Genomic DNA, 20069 nt, shown 5'->3' on the forward strand with positions numbered 1-20069 from the left:
CTGACTCTTTTTGGGACTTGTTTCCTTATTGGAAGAATAGAGATAAACACATGTATACTATCTCTGCTTTTTTTTTTTTTTTTTTTTTTTTTTTTGGTGAGGAAAATGCTTTGTAAATGAAGAATACTTTATAAAGAGATCTATTATCATCATCATGATGCTTATTATGCTTTTCTTTTACAACAAACCCACAAAGAACAAATTTTAAGTACCCAGAAGATTTTTTTTAATAGTCAGATGCTAGTTTTTATGACTGAAAATCACAGAATCGGAGGGGCAGAAAACTTCACTGTTGGAAAGTTATAAAATTTAATGCCTTCTGAATTTCTTTTTTAAAATTACATTTTCACACACATACAATTTGCCATTAAGTCACAACATTTTATTAAACTGTACAAACAGCAATGGCATTTTCATAGTGCAGGAGTTAAGAATTCTAATTAAACAGCTGACTACTGTAAGTAACACGCATGGTTCTTTATCTTCAATGTTGCACAGAAAGAGACGTAAGAGATAACAGGTAAGTCTCCCTGGTGTATTATGGCATTAGATATTTTCAGTTGCCATGATAGTTGTTCCTTTTCCTTTTATAAAGTGAGGATGGTCACCATTAGATATAGTGAAAAATGTATTAGTGGAATTTCTAGTCGAGGCAAGTTTTAATTGAGGGAAATAATTTGATATCATCTTTAGTAGTTTCGACATTTAATTTCTTCATTGCCAAGACAATCAGATGAAATAGTCTATTCGACTTCCAAGGAAAACCACACCAGGTGAAATGTTATTCCAACTTACCATCGTTATCTCTTGCAAAACAGTGTGGGGGATGTGGATAATCAGAATGAATGGTTTTGAAAATTTCAAGTGACAGGCTACACTTATTGTGAAAGGATTCCCATGAAAACCTTGTTACTGTTTTCTTTTGGCCATTTAAGCTTCCACCGATGTGAATGGGGTAAAATAGGCCAGCAGCTCCTGTTCTGAAGCTGGAGGACAATTGGTATGGCATCTGGCAAAGCGCTGTTATGGTCTTGAGACTGTTCGTACACAGTTTGTGCCTCGATTCATCAAGGACTCCATTGATCGGCACTTTGTACTCAAGTGCAGGGGCTAATTTAGGGCAGTATTAAGTTGTTCAATCTTTCACAGTTTGCAGTACCATCTTTCAAGTAAATTACTGTGCAGGGAGTGAGATGGCAAATCTGAACCTCATGGCGAGTCCTTTCTCTAATGCCCTGAAATTCGAGAGTATTCTGTAAAAGATGGCTGGAGATGTTACGAAAGACATTTGTCATTAGTGAAGTAGAGGTGGCTTACTCTACAGATAAATGTTGGGAATATTGGTAAAAGCTCTGATTCCTCACTGAGTGTTTCTTTTCTGAGATGAAAAAGGGACGTGATAAGTGTTGCTTGAGCCAGTTCAAAGAGCAGATTCCTTCAGCCAGAGAGGCTCTGAAAGGCTGAATCCTCAGGATAACATCCTCTCCATCTTAGGGTTAATGAAGGAAAAGTTGCTGAACATGTTTTGGTCCATGCTGTTTATCAGTGTTCTGTCAGCAAATGATAGCCGTGGCTTCTCATTCAGAAATTCTTTATCAAAGTTGCTGCAGTCACTTGGAGATTTCTTCAGCAGGTTAGAACAGGGGAAAAAAAGAGGGAAAGTGAGAGAGCAAGAGTGAAAGTGAGAATAAAAGAAAGAGTGAGAGAGAGTGAGTGAGAGAGAGAGAGAGAGAGAGATAGAGAGAGATGGATTAGGCTCTTAACTTGTTAACTTTTTTTCTAACCAGACCTAAAATCTTTACATAGAAACAACTCTCTTGTAACTGGTGACAGGGGTTAGGACTGAAACCTATTTTATAGGATAATTAAACATGTTACAATATTCTTTTACTGGGTACAATTGCTATAGTCCCAGGGAGATGATTTTTAAACATCTGAATACACGTCATCATAACATATAGTATAGTGGGCATCTGCTAGGTTAGAGTCAGGTGGTCTTTTTATATAAAGGTATGTCAGGGAACTTACGTGGAAAAGAAGACTCAAAGGGGGAAATCCAATTATATCTATTAGTAATCAAATTTCTGCATATGAATGACTTTTGGTTATTTCTGGACTGAGAGAGAAAGTACTAGTCACCAATCAAAGGCAGTTTAGCAGATATTGTCACCCAATCCCTAGAAACCAGGGAAGTCAATCATAAATAAATTAAGCCTCCTTCAGCAGCCCCAGGTAATTGAGCTTCCCATTTATTGAATAGAAATGGCAAGTAGGCAGTTATCTAGGAGGCTTAAACAAGAGGGCTGTTAACAAGAAGACAAAGGACTGAGCATTTGGTTTCAAGCTGGTGCAGAGGGCATGGAGAAATTTGCAATTGCCTCTAGAAAAGTGGGTATGTTTTTTAGTACAAATTTTCTCAGTCCTAAAAGGGAAACCCAAAGGGATGTGCTAGAGCTAGCTCTTAGCTGGTGCCAAAGATATTATCTCATTCGGTCCTCACACCAACAAAGGGCCAGGAAGTGGGATGGGGAAAATGCTAGTATCATCCCCATTTTATAGGTGATAAATACTATCTGCCTCAGTTTACGTGATTTGCCAAGGATGATGTACATAAATAGTATCTGAGGCTGGATTTGAATTTAGATTTCCTTGACTCTAGGCCCGCTGAACCCCCTAATTGACTCTAAGAAAAAAAAATAGTGGCATCCTCTTTACATTCTATTGTGATCCCAAGCAATCTGCTGGAGGAGTTGAATGATGGCTGAAATTTCTGAAATTAGCATGATAAAGTCAATACTTAGTTCAAAATCTCTATTTGTATGCTGAAAAATTCAGATTGCACCTATATTATATGAAGTCATCTTTTATCTTGAGATATCGGAGAAGATGAGTAATATAACTTTTGATTGGATACCCACTGGGGTGGTAGTTGGTTGTATTGCTAACTGCAATTCTTAAATTGGGACAAAAATCCCCAAAGTATACATATTTCATATTTTGAACATGATAACAGTGGATAAGCTATTGAATGCCTTCATAAGGATAGCCCCAAGGAGCAGGGTTAAATTTGAATTTATCAGTGTTCTAACATGTTGAACAATACATAGGTTTTGGCTCTAATGATTGACTTTGAGAGTATCTACCTTCCCAAGAAATCCTTCTATAGGATTGATTTATGATGATGATGTCAATAAAAAGTTAAAAATTTTACATTTCAAAGTATACAGGTTTGTAAACATATAAGATCTCATTAATAGACATTATTTTTAAACTATGGTCCAGAGTATTTTGAATCATGTATTACTATAAAGGAATGGCAGAGATCACTAGGATCCAAAAGGTTTTCCCATCTGTTTCCCCCATCTCCAAAACAAACAGGACATGGGGAAAGACACTGAAACCTTTTTTGCCCACTTCCTTTTCTCCCCACCTTTAGCTTCCCACCTCACCTTCCCATTCCCCTAGCTACTCAAAGTCTGTATGAATAGTAATCAAGCTAGCAATATGACATTGCCTCCAATTACTGTGGAAAAATTCAGAAACAAAAAAATGAGTAAAATTATAAGAAGAATTAGGTAACATTTTCAATCTAAGACAAGCTCAGCATAGAAGAAAAATGTAAACAAACTAATTGGGCAGATTTAATATTTCCATCCATATCCCAACTCCAAGTGATGCTTACATAAAAACTTTAGAAAGATAAAAAAAAAATTAAGAAAAACAAAAAAAAGACTCTAAAAGTCTATACTGCTTAGACACTGGGCAATTCAGTCTACTGGGTCTCAGTCATTTAGATCATTTCATCCATTTCTTTGAGCTGTTATTATTATTATTATTATTATTATTTTTTAAGGACCATGTTAAATCCAAATCCCTCTGGCTCTCATTGATTGGTCAATAATAAATCCCAGGCCAAGTCCCACTTGGTTTTTCTTTGAGCCATAATTGGTTTAGAATGAATGTAACTAGCAATTAGGGCAGAAACTCTTCAGTTTTGTTTTTATATCCCATACTCTGCACAAATATTTATTCACTGAATGGATAAATCCTTCCTTTCATATTATTTCACCTAAAGTCTTTTCCTGCAGTTAAGGTAGCGTTGTTATTTGCGAAGACAAAATCTTAATTTTGTTCAGAAACCAAGACTGTTTTCCCCTCCCAGGTTGATTTTTTTTTAAACTAGGTAAAAGAGGCCATTCTCTGCCTCATTTCTTATCTAACCTTAATATCTGATTGGGTGTTGTCTCAATCAAATTGAGACCTGTTAAAGACCTTGGCTTAAAAGGCAAAAGTCTCCCACAGCATCTTCAGTTGTCCTGATCTATATATCTATACCCAGATAAGTCTAGAGGAGAAAGTGAGACTTATGACTTTGTACAATCTTTCCTCACTTAAATCCAATTCACTTGCATATTTATGGCATCACTTCCCAGATCAATCACCTTCAAGAATGAAGGACAATCAATGACAACCCCACTGACACCCAAAGTTTCTCTAATGAATTTTCTCTAATGTGCTCATCATTTTGAGCACTATTCTATTCTTCTATTTATTTATTTATTTAGGCAAATTCTCCTTTTTGAGAACTTTTTGGTCTTGTGATAAAGAAACCTGTCCCCTGAGAAATCCTACTTTTATTCTTCACTATCTCTCAGTCTTGGAGAGAATACTTATATCTGCTGAGGTAAAGAATGCCTTAACTATCAGTTAAATCTTTAACAATTTAGAAGGTCACTAATTTTGTTTCACTTAGCTTTTCATTTTTTTTAGTGAACTTAGTGTATTTCAGATCTTCCTATTCTAAAATATTATTTTATATTACTTAGTTTATATCCCTTTATATTAGTTTATAAACAGCAATATGGTTTAGAATGTTTCTCTCATTCACCTTTTCTGAAGATGTTAACTACAGATATATCCCACAAACATGTGGGATCTGACCAATCTAGTTTCACAAAAGATTACTGATACAAAGCTTAAAAGACAACCATAAAATTAGTCTTCAGTCCCTCTTCTGGGCCCTTAGTTTCCTATTTTGTAAAACTGAGGCGCTGAATGATATCTAAGATCCTTTCAGCACTGTCATAACACTGTGAGATTTTCATTGGAAAGGGACTGGTCTTGATCCCCAAAAGCATGTATCTAATTATCACTCCATTCCTTCCATAATGAAACTTCTTGGCTGTTTTTCTTGAAGACATAAATCATTATACTTTACAATGGGGTGCTAGGGTCAGTTTCTATTTAAATAGAAAGCTACCTAATGGTCCTCTTCCTTTGGAGTGGGGCAGACTGAGCTGTTTCCAAAGCAGTGACTTGTAATATCCTAGTCTCTGTTGCCCTGCACAGACCAGACTGTGCTCTTTCTCCTACCATGCCCTAATTGATGGTATCTTTCATGATGTGTATCTAGGATATGGCTTGTGTTGTTTACCCCAGGTTAAAAAGATTCCCAGCTTGTTTCCATCACCATTTTGGAACCCAGTAATGCTACATTGAGCCGACATTATGTACAGATGAGGATAGTTGGGGCATGTTTTTAAATGGGGTCCTGTAGAGATTTTATCAAATCATAGGAGAATGAAGAAGAGGTATAAAAGAGGTATTTTGGTTTGAATGGTGGCTCAATGTCTTTTTTTATCTATCTCCTCAAAATCTGTTATATCTATTCCCTTTTTCTCTGCTCATAGAAGCATTACTATTGTTCAGGCTCTCATTTCCTCTCAGCTTGACTATAGCAATAGTTATATTTGGTTTCCCTACCTCCAGCCACTCACTCTTCCAATTCGTATTTCTAAAACACAGGTCTGACCATGCTACCCTCTTGCTCAAGAAACTTCCTTGGCTTCCTGCTGCCTCTAAGATAAAATACAAACTCCTATGTCTGATATTTTAATCCCTTCACAGTCTGCCTCCAACCTTTATTTCCATTGCTGATCTCATATTACATTTTTTTCACATGTTCTACTGTGTTTTAACCAAAATGATCTACTCCCCCCCCCCACTTTTTTCCCTTTTTTTTCTTATAGTGTTTTATGGATAGTTTTTCAGCATTGAGAATTGCAAAACCTTTTGTTCCAATTTTTCCCCTCCTTCCCCGCACCCCCTCCCCCTGATGGAAGTTTGACCAATACATGTAAAATATGTTAAAATATAAATTAAATACAATATATATGTATATATATATATATATATATATACACATACATATATATACAGTTATTTTGCTGTACCAAAAGAATCAGACTTTGAAATAGTGTACAATTAACCTGTGAAGGAAATAAAAAATGCAGGCAGACAAAAATAGCCCCCCCCCCACTTTCAAAATTCCTTTGTTTTCCCCTGTCTGGGCACAAGCTACCCCTCCTCCCCTCAATGAGAATGCACTCCCCCTAAATTTTACTTCCTTGAATCCCTAGGTCACTTTAGTCCAACATTTTACATCTTATGATTCACCATAGTTAATGTCCTTTGAAATTACTTTCTATTCATCTGTGTATGTGCTATTTCATTTAGTAGAATATAAACTCTCTGAAGGCAGAAACTCTTCAGTTTTGTTTTTATATCCCATACTCTGCACAAATATTTATTCACTGAATGGATAAATCCTTCCTTTCATATTATTTCACCTAAAGTCTTTTCCTGCAGTTAAGGTAGCGTTGTTATTTGCGAAGACAAAATCTACTTATCTGATGTAGGTTAACTCTGAGAAAACTGATATGTAAGTAGAAAGAAAATTGACTACAGATTCTTGGTATGAGATGAGAAGCAGAGTGCTATCTAGTAATGGGTAATATACATTATGAATATAGAATATTGAGGATAACCCCATAAGATAAAACTTATTTTGCTGCCTTATAGTTATATTTTGAACCAATATGTTTAGCTGAAGTTCAGCATACACTTGTCTGATTATTTCTTGTTTACAGTTATATACTGTGTGGTTTGAAACCTTAGCTGATGTGAATTGGCCCTCTCAATGTCCCGGTGACAGAAGCTTCCATTATTTTGTTTCCATTATCCTTTTGGAACCCAATAATGATACCATGAGCTAAAATTATGTAGGGTTGGGGTTTGTGGGGCCATGATTTTAAATGGTGCTCTGTAAAAGTTTTATCAATCAAACTGGAAGAGAATGGGGATGTATAAAAGGGGTGCTAAATCCTTACCACTTTTGGTTTGAATGGTGGCTCAATTTCCTTTCGTTCAAGGTCTTCCCAGTTGATCTCCCTGAAGAAGGCGTGCATTCGGATATCTCCTTTTATCCCTAGTCTTCGTTCAGGTTCTCTCACAAAAAGCTGGGAAATTGTAGAATGAGAAGCAATTTATTTCTCATCTGGCAAGTGTTTCTTTTCTTGGTACTAGTAACATCATGGTTTCACAAATCCTGAGATATATTTACAACTCAGGAGACCAACTCCAAAGTTGGCCCCTTGAGAGAACAAATTTTCTCTCAGCCATTATATCACTGCTATTCATCTTCACTAGACCTTGGTTTGTTCTTAGAAACCGAACACTTGATATTAATTTAGCAATGCAGAACATCGTAAGAAAAGCAAAAAATGGACATCATTAAGCTCTTTCTGGGTAAAATTTAACAATTTAACAAATTTAACATGTCTGAATTTAAAAACAAAAATTTGAAGTAACATTTTGAAATAATTTAGCAATTTAAATAATTTAACAAATATTTAAAAGGTAATGGAGGGGGAGTCAGGAAACATAGTAGTAGAGCATAGAACCTGGAATCAGGAGGACTTGAGTTCAAATCTTATCTCACACTAGTTGTATAATCCTGGACAAGTCATTTAACTTTGATTGCATCTTCCTCCCCATTTTGAAAAAAATAGAAAGGTAATACAGCTTAATCATGAAGATCTGGTTCAGTTTCTGCTCTGACACATACTTTTTGTATGACTCTGTGGGAGTCACTTATTTTCTTGTTATTTTAGGTAATTCCCTAAGTCTATAAGTTGTAGAGCAGGTACCAAATCTGTATTGAGAAGAGTATCTTAATTGGAAATATTAATTTATTCCCATTGAAATCACTAGTCTAGTCCCTCTACCAAAACAAAACAAATCCAAATCAAATCTAAAAAGCCCCCACCCTCACAGATATTTAAAAATACTCTTCTGTGAGCAGAATGCATTGTTAGGCAGTAAGTTTCACTGTGCACCCTTCCTGTACTGTTAGACTTTAGAGTCCAAAAGGGAGAGGTGACATATATACAAATAACTCTAATATAAAATGAGAGATGCTAAGTGAGTAAGAGAGTTACAATGTGTTCTATGAAATCTAAGGAGGAAATAAAGGAAAGCTTCCTGAAATGCTGACATTTGTGTTTAGCACATGGTTGTGCAGGAATTATATAGGGAACTGGGAGAGAAGAAAGATGACATTCTGGGCCCAGGGAACAGCATGAGCTAAGGTATGGCGTTATATGGCACATATATAGAAGGTGACCAATAGTCTAGTTTAACACAAAAAGTATGTGGAAAGGAATAGAGCCATAGACTCATAGGTTTAGAGCTAGAATTCATGAACTTTAGAGTTCATGTAGATATCCCTCCCTCACCTCCATTTTATAGATGAGAAAATGAGAAATGACTAGCTCAAGACCACACAGGTAGTAAGTAGAAGAGCTGTGATTTTAACTTGAGTCTAGATTCCAAATCCATTCTTCAAATCTGCAAAATACAGTCTTCAACGGGTACTGAGATAAAGTTTCTTGCTGAGCTTGCTTGAACTCATAGCCATAGCCTCAAGGTTAACGTATCTAAAACTGACCTTTGTCTTCAGATTTCTTTTTTTTTTTATTATAAGTTATTTTTCCTAGCTATCCAAACTTAAGATCTCAGTCATCTTTCATTTATTCTTTTCCCTTATACCCTACACATTCTTGAACTCTGTTCATTCTTTGTAATTATCTTTTTACTTATTTCTTATTTTCCATTTTTACTGTCACTTTTTGACCTGTTATCAATTCATGCTTGAAATAATGTAATATCCTTATAACCAATTTCATTGTTCTTTTTAAAGGTGAACCTTTTCTTATTCCATTCTCCATATCATCAAAAGATTACCCTTAAAACATAGCTTTTCTCACATAACTCTATTGTTCAGAAACCTTCAGTGATTACCAACTGCCTAGAGTAGATGTTCTTCACCTTTTTTTGTGTTATGGATTTCTATTGCCCACCCCCAACTATTAGCATTTTGATGAAACCTATGGACCTCTCCTTAGAATAATAATTAAAATGTATTTTATAAGTTATATATACATATAATTAATATATTAAATAAAATACATAGGATTACAAAAGAAACCAATTATATTAACAATAGATATAAAAATATTTTTAAAAAAAGTTCATGGACCTCAGGCTAAGAATTTCTGGCCTAGAGAATCAAGTTCCAATTCCCAAATGTGGCATTCAAGGACTTTCACAAACTATACCCAATCTACCTTTCCAATCTTACCATCCATCATCCCCCTAGCCAAGCTTTAAATTTCAGTCAAATGAATTTCTTCCCAGTCTTCTGAATCTGATTTGTGCATTTCTGCTTCTATGTCTCTGATTATGTTCTTTGCTACATTTGGAATGTTACTCTTTTATTTATCTACAAAACCTTGCTAATTCCTTAAGGCCCAGTCTGAATCACTCCTCTCCTGACCATCAAGTTTGAATTATTAAATTCATTGGTGACTCTGAGAAAGTGATTTAACCTCTCTGAGCCTCACTTTGTTCATCTGTAAAATGGGGAGATTGAATTATATGATCTATAGGTTCAATTCTAAATCTCTAATCCTAATCTTCCTAATTTAATAGATATGATTGTGTTACTTTCATACTCAAAACCCTTCACAGATTCCCTCCTGGATAAAATATAAAGTTGCTAGCCTGATATTTAAAGGCTTTCTACAATTTGGCTCTGTTCTACCTTTCCTGACTCATTTCATGATGTTTCCTATCACATACTCAACATTTTAGGCCAATTTAACAATTATCAGCTGTTTCCAGCTCTTTTCTTACATTTTCCTGCCTCTGGGCATTCACATTGTCCAGGGATTCTTAAACTTGGTTCCATAATTTCAGGGGGAATGTGGGTGGGAAAATTTACTTCCTTAATTCAATGTAATTGACTTCCTTTGTACTTCGCATTTTATTTCATGAATTTACAAATATGATTCTGCAAAGAAGCCATTGCTTTCACCAGACAGCCAAATGGGTCCTAGACATACAAAAAGGTTCAGAACCCTTGGTATAGACCATCCTGCATGCCGAAACATATACTCTTCAAAGGTCTTGCCTTTTAAATCCTTTTTCTTCTTTGACTTCCCTGCATTTCCAATTGAAAATTATCTTTCCCTTTTCAAATTTCTTTGTAGTTTGTTGGGATTTCTCATTTGCTTTTAACATATCCATCCTTTTGCTATACTTCATTGTATAGTTTCTTTGTTAAAGCAGAAGATTCTGGAGGGCAGAGATTGTTTCATTTATGTTTTTATATCCCCAGTGCCTCACACAGTACCTGGCAGATAGGATATGCTTGTTGAATTGAATGGAATTCTTGCAAAGCTAGATTTAAAAAAAATTAACTTAATTCCTTCTTTTGTAAATATGGACATCATGTAGATACAAAGTTGGCATTCTGGAAAATATCCTTTTAAAGTTTTTCAAATATTCTTGCTGTAATGCAGGCTACTCAAAGATGAACTTCACATGGCATATTGGCTCACCAAGTTACTAAGTCTTTTGCTTGCAAACCTGCCTATATGAGAAATATAACTCAAAGGTTCTCTTTCATGATCTCCCAGGGAGGATATATGTATTCCCTCTTTTCCCATTGTCCTTTATCTATTTGATTTTCCCCCAGGGAATTAAAGCTAACATTTCAAAGGACAGAAAAGAAATAGAAAAACTTCAAATTTAAATAAAACATGTCTAGGACTTTAAGGAAGAATAAAGTCTAAACATTGGACCTAGAAAAAGAACAGTTCTCCTGGGTGTCTAGGTTTATTTTTGGACAGCTTTAAATCAGGTTTTAAAAATTATTCTTAAAAGTTATTCTTAATTGTTTATAAAGATCATTATTATTATTTTTAAAGTCAAGGATGATAGATAATTGGCAGGAATCTGAATAAGAAAGTAATCAAAGGCTGATCCCCTTTTGGCATTTATATTCTAGATATTATTTTAACTTCTTGTATCTTAGCTGCGTTTTCCAGTCTCAAATTTTCAATAACTCTTCTTTACTAAAGAATCAAGTCTAGTCACTAATGAATGCAGCTCAGGCTCAGCTTTGTTCTAATTAACTATGTGACTTTTGGCAAGTCACTTCATTGCAACTTAGTTTCCTCATATATAAAATAATTTCTAAGTCTCCTTCCAGTTTTACTATGCTGTTATTCTGTGATTCTTTATACTATTACTTTTGTGATTCCCTAGCTTGGCATTCAAAGCTTTCCACAGTCTGACACTAATGTACCTATGCAGTGTTACCTTGTGTTACTCTTTACTCTCCTGGATGAAACTTCTGCCCCAGTCACATTAGTATACTCACTGCATGCCGTATGCCATGTATATTGTTGCCCCTGCATTTTACTCATTCCATTTTCTCTGCTTGGGCTGCCCTCCATTCCAAACCCTGCTGATTCTTTATGCCTCAGTTCTGGTCACACCTTATCCGAGCATCTTCCCTTGACTGTTTGAGCCTACAGTCATCTTTTCCTCATCTGATCTCCTTGCTCTATTGTATTCTGTATCATATTGTCAGTTATCTTATTTAAGACAACCCAACAAATAATTATTAAGAACCTACTATATGTAAGTCAATGTATTAAAAGCTAAGAACATATAGATTAAAAAAAATCAAAACCAAATAGTTCTGGTCCTTAAAGAGTTTATATTCTATCAGATTATTATAACAATCTACATTGGACTTTGCATTTAAGTTGCAGAAATGCCTTAGATAACAATAGATAAAAGACAAAGATAAAACTCCATATCCATATATCTAATGTATCCTATTTCTTCCATCAGATGGTCCCCAAAGGCAGGGATCACATCTTGTACCTCTTTGTTTTGCCTATAATATTTAGTACAATTCTTTGAATGTAGTAAAAAAAAAAACACCTTACACATAAATATTTGCTGACTGATGAACTCCATTTAATACAACTTTACCTTTAAGGTAGTTGGTTTAGTGGATAGACTGCTGTACCTGAATTCTAGAAGACCTGAGTCCAAATTCTATTTCAGATATTTACTAACTGTATGAGCCTGGACCAGTCATTTAATCTCTATCTGCCTCAATTTCCTAATCTGTGAAATGGATATAAGAATAGTGTCTGTCTTCCAGGGTAGTTGTGAGGATTGAATGAGATAATATTTACAAAGTATTTTCAAAACCATAAATATTACTACTTATGATTATGATGATGTAAGTATTTATTTTCTTCTCTTCATCTTTCTTAAGTTTTCCTTTTCCTCTCCCTTCTTCTCCCTTCCTATCTTCTCTCCTTTCATCCCTTCCCCTCTCCTCTCCTTCCCTTCCCTTCCTATCTCTACTCCTTGTATTAAAAGTCAACATACTTTGTACCGAATTAAACACATTCAAATGGGGACAGTAACAGGTCATGAGACTGAATTGAGAAGACAGCTTTCTGTTGCCAATAGGGAGTGACCTTCTCGATTCAAACCTAATGAGTTGTTTTAGAAAGGAATTGTATCTACAATGTCCCTAAGGATTTAGCTTCAGATGAATAAGTTATGATATTTCCTTCCAACCCTCTGTAGAAATCAAGGATCAAACTATATAGTAATTCAATTCTGCAAAAGGATGGTAATAACATATTACTTGACTAGACCAGAAATAGTGAAGAAGATATAGAATTGAAAATGCAAGCATTCCACTCTCTTCTTTGCCCCCTTTATCCTGTAGTTATCTTGTTTGTCCATAGTTGTTTGCAAATTGCCCCCTCTATTAGACTGTGAGCTCCTTGACAGCAGGGACTGGTTTTTATCTCTCTTTATAGCCCCACTGCTTGGTATACAGTAGGTGTTTAATGAATGCTGCTGACTTGACTTTCCAGCAGTTAGAGGAACACTCAGATTATAGTGACTCCCCTTTCTCTCCCTAGCTCTATGCCAAAATTCAGTTTAGAGAGACTTCTGTTCCTTTTGGGCAAAGCAGCAGCCAGCACTAGGAGAGCAATCATTTTATTTTCTGGGAAGCTTGTATGTTATTATTTTGAGTTGAATCTGGGGCCCTTCTACTGAGGTAGAACTGCAACTCACCTGTAATCTAGAGTCTTTGAGAGTCAGTTGGGACACTAAAAGGTTAAGTCTGTGGTCACACAGTAAGTGGGTGTCAACAATAGGACTTGAACCCAGTTATTCATGACCTCAAGGCTATCCCTATGTCTGCTGTGCCACACTGTTTTTTTAATTTTGAGGGTTATAGGAAGAATTATATCTTTAATATATATAGTCATAGATTTGTTTGTTAAACCTGAACCAGAAATTTCCCTGATTTCTCATTGTGAACAAATTTTTCTATTTCACAAAGTTGCCTGTTTTATTGAGTAAAATTCAGTTGCCCTCCTTCACACATATCATAATGTTTTGTTTTCCACTTTTTCAAATATCTTGACAGCTAACTTTCTGGAGAGGAGAATAAATTTTACTCAAAAAACCCTTCCTACAACACAGTGTTGGTAACAAGCCAGTCCTTCTTTTGATTCATCTTTCACTTTATTACTTGAGTATCCTTCAATCTTTCTAAATAGCATGGGGTCTTTGGGTTCCATTTTGAGCAACACTAATATAATGTAAAGAATATAGGCTGGTGAAGAGAGAGAGGTTGTGGTTTTATTACTGGCTCCATTTTTTTAGAGTGTGTGTATGGGGATGATCTATTCTTAAGGAAGTTCATCAATTGGAAAACTTAGTAAATAACCTTTTTTTTTTTTTTTAAACTTTTTATTGTTGACTCCCTCCTTCCATTCCTTCATTTCTACTGGTTCTGATTTTGGATTTGGAAAGTTCTATACTGCTTACAATTTTAACCATGTTTTAACCTCTAACTTGGTGATTAAAGATAATTTACCATTCTAAAAAGTATCTTGATTGGATTTTTAAACATATTACAATTTAACAGATTCAAAACTACTTTCATGGCTCGTTGTAAATATTCAAATCCTGAAAGAACAGCTAATGTGAGTCAGTGAGCAAAACTTCTTGAGACCTCATTTTAAGGTATCTTTGGAAAATAGGAAGCAAAAGAGATGGACACTTCTCCATACTTCCCTATCCAATCCAATATCTATCTTTTTGGAACAGGGTAGCAAGGCAGACCTTTGACTACTACATCGTGGACTGATGTTCATGAGAGTGTGGGCCTCCAGTTTTGGTCTCTATGGTTCTTTGTGTCTATTTGTGTTCCTTTGGGTGTCAGTTATCTCTTTTCTGTATCCAGATTTTCTTTCTCTGGGATGGGAGGGAGTGCTTATGGGTAGGTAGCCCTCGAGGGCATCTTCTTAAAATTTTCTTAATTTTTTATCAACCTATACTCTATTCTTTTCTGTTTTGCATATTCTTCTATCCTTCCTTGTCTTTCCCTTTTTAAAATTTTTTTTCTTTTTGGTACACATAAGATGTTTTGCTAATAACTCAAGAACAAATATGAATCATATAATCATAGGATTCAGAATGAGTAGGGACCCTAGGGATAATGAGATTCAATTCCATTTTATAAAGGGAACTGAGGCAAAGAGAGATGTAGGGAGTTCTGGGTTAAAAAAAGCTTCATTTAGCAACATAGAAAAGCACCTGATCTTCAGCTTATAGTGTTGGAGAATTCCTTTAGAGAATTACACAGGGTCCCACAGCATATTAGAGGCAGGTTTTGAACTCAGACCAACTCTTCCTCCACTATGCACACTGCCCTTTTATTCTTTGAGTTTAAAAAAAAATCCATTCTTATAACAATCCTGTGAGAAAAGATAATGAAAGTATTATCTTCATTTAACAGACTGGGAAATTGGGGCTTGGATAGATTAAGCTAGAGATTATGCTGAGATATGAATTCAAGTCTCTTGATTTCAAATTCATTGTATTTTCCACCGTATATGATATAGCTTCTCAACATGTCGAATTTATACTCAGAATCCATTCTATAGAATGAAAAATTGTCTTGTGAGCTGAATATATTTATTCTTATATTTCTTTATCTTCCAGGAAAAATAAAAATAAAATTTATAAGTAGGGGGGCACCCTGAGACTCTGATTTCCATGTCCATTCTTCTTTCTAGTTCTATACAGCAGAGTAAATTGCTATCCTCTTTTTAGCAAATCAGAGAGTGCCCCAGGGTCCTGGATTTGGCAGGAGACTTCACTTGTAGGTTGGAATCAGCAGATCTGGGGAAGGGAGCTGGGCTGGAAAAATAAATTCTCATGAAGAAAGACTTGCTTTTGTCCATAAAGGCTGTCAAGAAGGCTGGTTTACATTTATAGGAAATAGTAGGCCTGTTACATAAACAGCCAGCATGCAGTTTGGGTTTTGTTAAATTTATCTGGTTGTCCAGAGGGGAATCAGCTCAAGTCTATTGAGGTCTGCCACCAGTGCTCAGCACTTGTCAGCTGGTGACATATAAGTGCCTGAGAAATTTTCTCTTCTATCTTTCAACCCTTCTCAGAAGCATCTCTTTCATCAGAGATTTAAAAGAAAATAAAAAAGATACTTCTATAAAAATATTTTTCTGGGGCTTTCTATTTCTATCATTTTCCAAACAAATGTACAAACACTATATATTGAATAAGCTGTTATTCAATCATTTCAGCCACGTCTGATTCTTCATAACCCTGTTTGGAGTTTTCTTGGCAGAGATTCTGGAATAGTTTACCATTTCCTTCTCCAGCTTATTTTACAGATGAGAAAACAGAGCAAATGGGATTAAGTGACTTACTCAAGATCATACCACTTAGTAAGTGTTGGAGGCTGCATTTGAACTTAGGTCTTCCTGACTCCAGGCCTGACTAACTGTCCATCTTTACTATAATATGTTAATACTTTGTGAATGCTGAAGGTTGTAGAATTCTGGTATGAATATTGTCTAATGCCATTTCCTTTGGGGAAAATTCTGTCTTACTCAGCAGCATTTCTAGAAGATCTAGCACCTGAAAGATTTTACATTGTTAGATTTTATATGTCCTATAGGATACATGGAATCAATAAAGAAAGAATATTGGGATTGAATCAGTAGACCTGACTTCAGATTTTTTTCTTTTTGCATGATCTTGGGCATGTTATTGAGTCTGAGTTTCCAAATATGTAAAATGAAGATAATATCATCTACTAGCTCATTAGATGGTGAGGAAAATGATTTTTAAGCTTTAAAGTGCTATATATTTGTGCAAGTCATAATAATAATAATTATATATGCTTATATAGATAATGGGTAATTCTCATCACATAAAATATACATATATATTTTATTATATACACAAACACATATATGTATATACACAGGGGGCAGCTAAGTGGTGCAATGGATAGAGCATCAGCCTTGAAGTCAGGAGGACCTGAGTTCAAATGTGACCTCAGTCACTTAACACTTCCAAGTTCTGTGACCCTGGACAAGTCACTTAATCCCAATTGCCTCAGCAAAAAAAAGGCACAAAGATTGAACATCACGGATCCACACAGAGTTAATATGTGACTGAATTGGGATTCAATCTCATTATTTTAAAAAATCTTATTTTTAGGGTTTTATTATTTTTATGAAATCTTTTTTTTATGAAATCTTTTGTTTTTTATTATCAGTCTCATTTCTGTATACTTTTTCTCCCACCCAGTGAATTCATCCAAATTAATTGGATAAAGGCAGAAATAGAGGCCCAGAGACGTGAGATTAATTGTTTAAAGTCACCTAGTAAAAGGAAGGCATATGGGGGATAGTGGGTCAATATAATGGTCTACAACAGTGATATTTAAGGCTACAGTTGCTAGAACTTGCAACTGAGACAATGTGTCCAAACTATGCCTAGGAAAAGGTCATGAAATCCTCATCTGCTAGAGTAAAATTTAATGAAAACACATGTCAGCCTGAGTTTCATGCTCCTTCACCAATTAATATCCTCAATCGATTTATTTTAGTTCCTTTAATAAGTGCTCCACCCTAGGCTAAAGAATCTATTTTCTGTACTCTTCAGATTTCATGCTAGCTTCTGCCTCTGGAAATGACATTATTATAACCTGAAGTGAACTCTTTCCTACCCTCTGCAAAGGTTCTTAAAATCATATTCAAAATTCACTTCTTGAAGTAGTCACTGATTAATTCCACCTGTCATCAGCTACTCACATTCCTTTAGCACATTTAGGCAATTTTCATGGTCTATCAAACATGTTTATCCCCATCTTTTCCCCCCTCTCTCCTCCTCTCCTTTCTCTCCTCTTCCCTTGTTTCTCTGTCTTCCTCTCTCCCTCTCTCCTCTGCTTTCCCTCCCTTCCTCTCTTCCTCCCTCCTTCTCTCTTTCCCTCCCTCCTTCCCTCCCTTCCTTCCTTCCTCCCTCTCTTCCTCTTTTTTCCTTGCAATTGTTAAGTGACTTGCCCAGAATCACACAGCCAGTAAGTGTCAAGTGTCTGAAATTGGACTTAAACTCGGGTCTTCCTGACTCCAAGGCTGGTGTTCCTTATTGTACCACCTATCCTGTCTCTTCAGTTGTAAGTTCCTGGAAGTCACTTATACATTTCTCATTACTGGAGGTCTTCTAAAGGCTCAGTGACCATGAGAGGATTCTTGTTCAAGTATAACCCAGACAATTTAGTTTTTTGAGATTTCACAGGATCACAGAGCTAGAGCGGGAAGAGACCCCACGGCTCTTTGATTTAGGGAGGAGGTCATTGAGGCTCAGGGATGTTAAATGACTCATCTTAATGCACACAGGGAGCATTCATCAGAATCAGAATTTGGACCCACATCCTGCGACTATAGTTTTGTTGTTGAATTGTTTCAGTTATGTCTGACTCTTCTTGACTCCACTTGAGGTCTCCTTGGTAAAGATATTGGTGTGATTTGCCATTTCTTTCTCCAGTTCTGTAATGGGCTAAGGTTTGAGTTGATGCACTGAGGTCCCAAGCATGTGAGGCTAAATAGTAATTGGGCTATACTCTATTAATATACATGCTTGGAGAAAGAATGGTCCCTGCCCACTCTCTGTGCAAGTCCTGATGTGTTGTATAGGAAATGAAGATTTTGGTGGGTGGAGACAGAGAGAGACAGGAAGAGAAGCTGGGAGAGATTGGGCCTGGGTTCCATTCTCCTGGCTGCTGGTGGTGTGGCTGCTGGTCTAGCTAGCTTCTTGACTCAGCTGCACACATTGCTATCGCCGATTCTCTTCCACCTCCGATCCTTCTTCACTGAGAATAAAGACTGATGATTTTCCCCTAACCTGAATTCCTGACTCCAACTGATTTTAAAAATACGCAATCTTCACACAGTTCATTTTATAGATGAGTAAATGGAGGCAAACAGGGTCACACAGCTAGTAAGTGTCTGAAGCTGGATTTCAGCTCAGGAAGAGGAGTCTTCCTGAATTCAGGCCCAACACAATAGATGCATATACATACATACATACTTACATATGTATATATATATATATATATATATATGCTTTTCTTTGCATTCCCAGCTCTTAGCATAGGGCCTATCATCTATTAAGTGTGTGTGTGTGTGTGTGTGTGTGTGTGTGTGTGTATATATATATATAATGTAGTGCTTCTCTTCTCCAATCCCAAAGAGCTCACATGCTGACAGATTAAAAACTACATATATACAAGATCTATTCTGCTTTAAATAAAAGAAAAATTCAGAGATAGGGACTGAGGAAATTGCTGTACTTGAAAAGACTTTTTTGAAAAAGGTTTTGAGTTGAGTCTTTAAGGAAGTCAGGAAAGCTAGATTGGGGAGAGCATTCCAGACATGGGAGAGAACCTGTGCATGGGATTTGGAATGCCTGATATGTCCTTCTAGCCATATATGATCCTTTATTATGGTACAAAGTTTTCCTTTGCTTTTTTCATAGTTTATGTTCTTCACATAATTTATAAACATGCTATATCCTCCTTATTTAACAAAAAACTGTTTAAGAGAAGGGAATGTATCATTTTTCATCTTTATATTCTTTCTTCTAGCATAATACTTAACATTAAATAGATGCTTGATAAAAAATTTTTGGATCTTTTTTAAGTAAGGGAAACTGTTTGTGGCAGCTCTTTTTCTGGTGCAAGAAATTGGAAAATGAGTGGTGCCTCTCAACTGGAAATGGCTGAATAAATTAAGGAATAAATGTAATGGAATATTATTGTGCTGTAAGAAATGACAAGCAGGCTGATTTCAGAAAAGCCTGGAAAGATTGCCATGAACTGATGCTGAGTAAAGTGAGCAGCACCAGGAGAACACTGTACACAGGAACAGCAAGATTGTGTCATGATCATCTATGACAGACTTAGCATTTCTTAGCAATTCAGCATTCTATGACAACTCCAATAGATTTGGGGTGGGAAATGCCATCTGCATCCAGAGGGACAATTATGGAGACTGAATGTGGATTGAAGCATACTATTTTCACTTTTTTGTTTGCTTTTTCTTTCTTATGTTTTTTTCTCCTTTTGTTCTGATTTTTCTTTTACAACATGACAAATATGAAAATGTTTAAAATGATTGTACATATATAACCTATGTCAGATTACTAGTGTGGGGAAGGTGGAGGTAAGGAAAGGAAGAAGAAAAAAATTGGAACTAAAATCTTACAGAAATGAATGTTGAAAACTATCTTTACATGTAAATGGAAAAATAAAGTGGTACTGGGAAAAAAATAAAATTAGGGTAACTTTCTAACTTCTTATTACATTTGAGTTTTCCATCTTAATCAATAATTATTTATTAAGTGCCTACGATCTGCTAGATATGTGCTAAGCACTGGGAATACAAAAAAAAAAAAAAGGCAAAAGATAGTTCCTGCCCTCAAGAACCCTACAATCTAATGTAGTAGATAACACAAAT

General features: G+C 35.7%; 1 protein-coding gene across 1 annotated transcript in view; it reads right to left on the reverse strand.

Moving 5' to 3' along the window:
• Positions 1 to 360: 360 nt before the first annotated feature.
• PRKCQ (protein kinase C theta) overlaps positions 361 to 20069 on the reverse strand; it is a 187913-nt gene continuing 168204 nt past the window's right edge. Inside the window, exons 17-18 of the mRNA XM_031938503.1 lie at positions 7170 to 7298; positions 361 to 1624 (exon numbers count right to left, since the gene is read on the reverse strand). Of these exons, the coding sequence (XP_031794363.1) occupies positions 1469 to 1624; positions 7170 to 7298 (285 nt within the window). The 3' untranslated portion in view covers positions 361 to 1468. The remainder of the gene's footprint in view (positions 1625 to 7169; positions 7299 to 20069) is intronic.

This window comes from Sarcophilus harrisii, chromosome 5 (genome assembly GCF_902635505.1).
Source record: "Sarcophilus harrisii chromosome 5, mSarHar1.11, whole genome shotgun sequence".
NCBI lineage: Eukaryota > Metazoa > Chordata > Mammalia > Dasyuromorphia > Dasyuridae > Sarcophilus > Sarcophilus harrisii.